General features: G+C 42.2%; 1 protein-coding gene across 3 annotated transcripts in view; it reads left to right on the forward strand.

Moving 5' to 3' along the window:
* The first annotated feature begins 6,287 nt into the window (after window positions 1–6,287).
* CTTNBP2 (cortactin binding protein 2) overlaps window positions 6,288–7,121 on the forward strand; it is an 84,987-nt gene continuing 84,153 nt past the window's right edge. For 2 of the 3 annotated variants that reach the window (XR_004748782.1, XM_035319458.1), the window contains exon 1: window positions 6,288–6,473. Coding sequence is in view for 2 of the 3 variants with exons in the window: in XM_035319458.1 (XP_035175349.1) it covers window positions 6,357–6,473 (117 nt within the window). In the remaining variant the exon portion in view is untranslated. Of the gene's footprint in view, window positions 6,474–6,592; window positions 6,982–7,121 lie in introns of those variants that run through there. The other variant, XM_035319467.1, reaches the window with a different exon arrangement.

Genomic DNA, 7,121 nt, shown 5'->3' on the forward strand with positions numbered 1-7,121 from the left:
TTTTTTTTTTTTTTTTTTTTTTTTTTTTTTTTTTTTTCAGCAAGATTATTCAGTGCTTTGATATATTTTGTAAAGTCATTACTTTCATACAGATTTCTGGCTGCAGCAGATCTTCTATAGAGCCTTGCTTTTATATTCATGCCCAGTCTTGAAATCTCAGAGAAAATTGTCAAGGCACAGGAGGTAGGAGAGTTCCCAGCATCAATGGAAATTTGATGAAACTTTGGAGCCTAAACACTCTTTTCTTATTGTTATTTTGGTTTGTTTGCTTTGTTGGTTCATTTTTTGCTTGTTTGTTTTTCAATACATTTAGTTCATGCACATTTTTAGAATTTCATTCCTGCCTAATAATTCCCTATAAAGTAGCCAACTGACACATTGAGGACCAAAGTTCCATACAACCTATGTGATGTAAAATATCTCAGTCTTGAATGATGAGCAAAATCCCAATAAAAGATTACCTTATGGATATCCAGAATTTAAACAGTACAGCTGAGGCAGAATCCACGATCCATCTTACTTCAAGAGTTTGGTGAAGTTGTACATTGAAAAATTATTGGGCTTACCAGGAAAGACTAAAAAGGGTTATCTCTCTTCTGCTCACTGCTTTTCCTCTTTTTACCTCACTTATATTTAAAAAATGAATTTTACTCATGTACTGAAAGCAATATGAATTTTAATTTCACCTTTTTTACTTGTGATTTCATGATTATTATTTTTTTTTCCTGATTAAAACATTCATCGGCTCTTGTGCTAGCCATAAATTTGAACCAGGGACTTCATATGAGCTGCCTATCTTTATTTCAGGTCACTGTGAGTCTTGGCAATAAGATGATGTTAGTTCAGTTTATGGCACTCACACACTCTCAGATCTCTGTCTTTTGACAGAATTATTTTTCATCTTTGAGAGTATAAATAAGGAGTTACATTGCAAAGTTGGATTGCATCCACAAGTAAGTGCATTACTTTCCTACAGGCAAGAAATTTTGTTCCTTTATTCTAGTGAATGCATGTTTTCCAGGAGAGTGTTAACTCCTCAGCACAATGATTTCTGTTCTGTGTCAGCAGCACAGGAGCTAATTCTCCTGGGTTGTAGTTCTACAAAGTATGTGGTGGAGCTAACAACCTATTGAAGCAGTTTTGTTCCATTAGCAAGGGAATTTCTCCCTAGTGGAGCATTTCAATACAAACAACATTTCATTACCAAGTCCCCATACAGAAGTTTAATTCAAGTGCTAAGGTAGCTACCACCTTACTGGAACTGATCCTTCTTGGCAATTGATCAACCTCCCTCGAGAACTGATTTCCACAATTACAGAGTAAAGCTCCTCTTGAAGCTGTTTCATGCACTGAATGCCCACATACAATGCTGCACTTGCACAGTGAGCTCGCAGAGCTATAGCTGAGCTCTGGCAGAAAGGGCAGCCTCCACTGTGTGCAATATCATTTCAATTCCAGCCGAGTTTCTTCTTCGATACAGTGGTCCATCTTGGCAGTGGTTCAGCTTCATCCCTACAGGGGAGCATTTAGTCATTCAATTTTGTTCCTAGGATGTCAGCAGCATTAGAAAATTTCAGAATTAACCTTTTGCATAATGAAAAGGGAGAAATGCCAAAACAGTAGGGAGAGACTTCAACGGGTTCTTGCTGAAAAAAGAGAGATTCTGAAAAAAAGTGATTTAACAATCACTGAAAAAAAATAATTTCACAGTATGGTGATTTGTGGGCTAAGAGTTAAATTCCAAAATGAGGTAGTGTACTTCCCAGCACTGCAGATCACTGCATAACTCCTGCCAGTGAAGGAACAAACTCTTCCAAGTCTGGCAGTTGCAGCATGAATTCCCCTGCCTGTTGCCACTACAGCCAACGTGATCACAGCAGCATGCATTTTTCCTATGTCCAGAAAAAAAATGTGTTTTTTGCCTGGAAGTGCTGATGCCTGTAAAAGTGCATTAGTCATCAGGTCTGCACAGGGAAACTGGTTCTGATTCCTGCACCTTTATTTCTTCAGTTAGCAATCTCTTGCAGATTGCTTTGTGTTCTTTACTGGTACCCAGTCTTCATGAGAAGATGAGTGAAAATGAGAAATACTACAGTTGTTTTAGTTTTTGTGAACATTTTAATGCATTTTCCATCTGATAATTTTAACTCTCTTATACCTTTCCAATACTTAAAATGCTGCACCCTCTTTTAGTCTTAACAGCAAATATGAATAACTCATTTTCCATAGTGAAACAGATGTAAAGCTAAAAAATACCCAACTATTTCAGACATTACAGCATACATTTGAAGCATATTGATAACCTAATAGAAATGTATAGATTTTAGCTTCAGGGAAATCAGCATGTTATTTTCTATATATATAATTCCTCAGCCTGGAAAACTTACTCTAAAATAAATGTTGTTTCAAATTTATAGACTATACCCATTTTTTAGTTTCAGATTCCATTCTGGGCTCAGATTTCTAAAAGTTAGGCATACCAAACTCTTAAAATTTTAGGTTCCAGCTGGATCTAGTTTTCTTTCCACCTGTGTTTAAATGAAGTCTCATTCAGAATTCCCCTGCTCAAGGTAAATTTCTTGAATTGTCACTTGTAAGTTTTAGATATTCCCAAATTGTTATGCTGCTGGCAGAATGATGTGACTCAAGGTAGATCCTCAATGATAGCAGTTTTCCCTTTCTATGTAAACGATACTTTAAAATCTTGCCATTTTGTCCTTTAGTATGACGTGAGGTTTGCAGTAGACACTAATATTTCAGTTTATATTTCAAATATTAAAATGTTACTCATAAACATTCAAATAACCTTTTCTGAGATGTCAGTAATATTGACACACGCAACACCATTCTGATAGTTTTTCCCTTTTTGTCCACTTGTGCCTTTCAGCAGATTACAGCCAGTTTTCAACATTCCAGTCATGTGAATCACATCACTAGCTTATAGTAATATGCAGCACTGTTGAATTTATGCTCATAAATCAACAAATCCAATACTTTTTATTTATTAGCTATGCTCCACATGCATAGCCAATTAGAGCTTCTCTTCTGTTGTTCACTGGAGATTCCATTTTGTTCTCAACAGTTTGATTTTTACCTCCTTTCCACCTTCCCTTTTGATGTCAGTTTAAAATCCTCTGAAACAGCCAACATGGCTTCTAGAATATCAGTTCTCTTTCTATTGAATTTCACTTGGACAGTGGAGTGCCATCTTCTAGAGAAAATAACCCTTTCTTCACAAAATCCTAATTAAGGTTCAACAGTCAGTGTTCTGCGTTGCTTGCAGGTCTCCAAGACCAAAGGTCCCTGACGTGGTAATCAGCGCAACATCTGAATTATGTTGAATTTATATGAATCATGGCTTGAGCAGTCCTAGATGAGGGTTATGGCACAAATGACTTAAGTTAGCACTGGGGTGATATTTTAAAAGGTTGTGAGAAGACAATGATTTCTGAGGTATCTGGGGGTTCAGTGTTTCCTTCTTGCTTAAATTCAGGCACAGATATATGTACATATATATATATATATTTAAAAAAAGAATGAAAAAAATATCATTTTGCATTTTTCTTGTTGTTGTTGCATGAAAATGTTTAGCAGCAAGGTGGTAACGCCTCAATACACTGTATGATTTAGGTACATAGCAGTTTGCTTCCCTGCCAACATACAGCCAAGGCATACATTTTCTATCACAGCAGTTGCGTGCTAATGGAGGGAATGAGCAGTGTTCAGCACAGCAGCTGCATCCTGTGAGTTGTGGACATCCCACCTTTGTGTGCCAGGTCTCTAATCATAGGAGAGGAACACATTTAAAGCTCAGCTGTAAGGCCTGCTCCTAGGCTTGGCCTTTCTTTCTGTCACTCAACACAAGCAAAACTGGAGCAGCAGAAAAAGAGTAAATTACCTCCACTTTGCCAGAGAAAAGCAACTCTTTTGCCCTACTGTAGTGATAAAATTATCTGTAAAAACCACTGGCAATTTCTCCTGCTAGCAAGGCTCTGGCTTGGCCGTGCATTAAGATGTTCTATTCCACATAGTACAGGCAGAGCAATGACAGTGCACTATGGGAGCAGTCACGAAGTCATGCTGTCCTTCTCTCTGAATTTGCATGTTATGTGTGCAGATGCTATGCTACTGCTGGTGTAAAGCCAATTCTGAGAGAAAAGATGTCAGTAGCACTAACAGCAACCAGAGAGTAAGTGACACCTTGTCCAGTGATGCAGCACTAACAGTAAAGAAAAACAAACAAACAAACAAACAAACAAAAAAAAACACTTCCTAATATAGAGTTGGTCCCAAGTCCAAAGTCATTCTGCATGCAGCAAAATTTCCAAGACTTTTGGGCCCCACTGCCATCACTGATACAGCAATGATTGCTACATTGCATGAGAATCTACTCTCAGTAGTGACTAGTAATACTCAATATGGATTTTATGATCTCATGCCACCAGCAAGTCTTGTTGCTGTCATCAGGGGAAAGAGTTAAGAAATACAAACATCCAGTAAAGGCTCATACAGTTACAAAAATCAATAATATTTTCAAAATGTTGTGATGATTAATTTAGTGGCATAAAGAAGAAATCTAGATCATTCCTCCTTCAGAAGCATGCCTGTCATCTTTTTGACCACAACAGTAGGTCAAACTACTTCCAACACTTCCATGATGTGCTGGATATTAGTTGTCTGGGGGCGGACTCTTAGTTGAAGTGTTGCTGGTCCATCTATCCTATTAATTTTTGTTGGATGAGATCTGAGTCTTCCACCCCCTTCTCTCTCAGAAATCATTTCTAAATTTATCTTCAGATGAGGAAAGAGAGATCAGTTTTCAAGTCTGAGATGGTAAGCTGTGACTAATCTAATATGCATTGTTATTTTGATAAATGTACACTCGGTAATTGATAAAATATCAGTTAAACCAGAGTTTATGATCTCAGCAGAGCAAGAGATAAATGATGCTACATTACTGCTGTGATGCAGATGGAGTTAAAGAACATAAAACCTACATGGTATGTAGTGTGAATGCTTTGTACCAGCTCAGACAGAAAAACACTTAGGTAACTGTGATGGCAAGCAGATGATTACAACACAAGTTAAACAACAGGGAAATATTGGCCATGATACTGGTGGACAGGATCCAATAAAAGATACCCTCAAACCAGTTAAAAAGCTTTGGTGCTTAAAACCATTTTGGAGAGGAGTAAATATGATGATATCCATATGAAACAAGTGACTTCAATGAGATTCTCAATGGCAAAGCACCACATAATATTAGAACTTTAAATAAATAATTAGTAATGTATGGTACCTTACTCTCAATAAAGTAAGCAGTGGCAATATATTATGAAGCCAATTAAGTGGTATTAGAATTCTGGGAACTGAATAAAATAACTAGGCTCTGTCATCAATGGAGTTTCTCTGCTTCAGCAGTGAAAGGGATGTGAGCACTCACCACAGCCATAGAAAGTGAAAAACTTGAGTAGGAGGAAAGCTGTATGACTTTTAAGGAAAAACAAACAAACAAAAAAAAAAACAAAACAAAACAAAACAAAAAAAAACACCTTCTAAAGCCAGGGTGCATCTATTTGACTGGAGAGTTTCTGTGCACTGTAATGGATCCTGTACAATGACTTTGGCACTGTTCAGCCTACATTTGTATCACGGTTGTTTATTCCTCTTGCTGCTCATTGGTTCCCCTTCCAGCTATGTACAGGGGAAGGTTCATGTATGTTTTTACACATATCCTCTAGTGCAGCATTCTTAGAAGAACTTTTGCTGACTTTGATCAAGGGAAGCCATCAGTCTCTTTCTCCTGGTCATGGTGCCAAAGGAATTGGAAATAAACCTGAAAGTGAGGTGGCCCTATTAAACAAGGAGACCAGCAAGGCTCCTTGGAATTATTTGTGTTATATGTGGAAGTTATATGAGGCTGTAGAATAAACAGGTCCCAGATTTGGCTTGTCATGGATTTGTTCCTTCTAGAGAAGGGTTCATTTAGATTTGGTCTATAGCTAGGCAGGTGGGTTCTCGTTGAGGGGGAAAAGAGCTGAGGCAAGGCTTTGAGGAACATCTCCTGGAGGAAGGCATATGCTCTTGGGGGTAGATGTGCAGATAGCCTATGGGATAGTGGGCTTAACATGATGGCCTGAACCTTCCTCTGGAGGGGTTAAAGCAGGCTTTGACTTAGGTACTGGTCTGGAAAGGCAAAAGGCAGCCCCAAGCCAGAATGAGCTCTAGGGCTGGCACAGGGATGCTTTCTTTAACCTGGCCTCAAAGCACTAGGCCTGCACGAAGGTCCACTTCACACAGGCTCTGAAGCCACTCCATCTCGAAAACATGTCTGCAAACAAGGGCTGGTGACAGCCATGTGTGTCCCCCCCTCCACAGGGGAGGCGGTGGGAGAGGTGCTCTTTCCTGTCAGCACCCCCAGAAAGAGAGAGGTGCCCTTCCCTGAAAGACTTCAGCTGGATCTAACCGGCCAGGTGAGCCAAGCCCAGCGCACCGGCTCTTCTCTTCCTTTCCCCCCTCTACCCGCTCTTTCCACTCTCCTCCTCCCAAGCCACGGCGGAGGCAGGGAAGGGAAGGGAAGGAGGCGAGAGGTGCCTGCGCGGGGCCCGGGCCGCGCCGTGCCAGGGGCACTCCCCTCAGCCACCATTGCGGGCGGGCAGCCCGCCGCGGGGTCCCGCTCCCCCCTCCTCCGCCCGATGGCGGGGGGCGGAGGGGAGGAGGGGAAAGCGGAGCTCCCGCTGGCCCAGCTCCGGGATTTGCTCGCCCGGGGCGGCTCGGAGCGGCGGCGGAGGGGTTAAGCTCCCCGCTGCCGGTGGGCTCGGTGCCGGCGGGGAGGGGGTTAAGCGCCTTGGCGGCGGCGGCTGCCACAAGGCTCCGCGCCGCGCTCCGCGCCGGAGCCGTTCCAGCGGGAAGATGGCGACGGAGGGAGCGAGCGGCGAGCCGGGCTCCGGCGCCCGGGACGACTCGGCGGCTACGGCGGCGGTAACGGGCTCGGCGGGCCGCGGGGGGTCAGAGCCGGCTCGGCCGGCCGAGGGGGTGCTGCGGGGATGGGACGAAGCGGCGCTCGGAGACCTGCCTCCCCCGCTCCGTCCCTCCGCCCTCCTTCTCCCCCCCGGGGCGGG

This window comes from Oxyura jamaicensis, chromosome 1 (assembly GCF_011077185.1).
Source record: "Oxyura jamaicensis isolate SHBP4307 breed ruddy duck chromosome 1, BPBGC_Ojam_1.0, whole genome shotgun sequence".
Classification (NCBI taxonomy): domain Eukaryota; kingdom Metazoa; phylum Chordata; class Aves; order Anseriformes; family Anatidae; genus Oxyura; species Oxyura jamaicensis.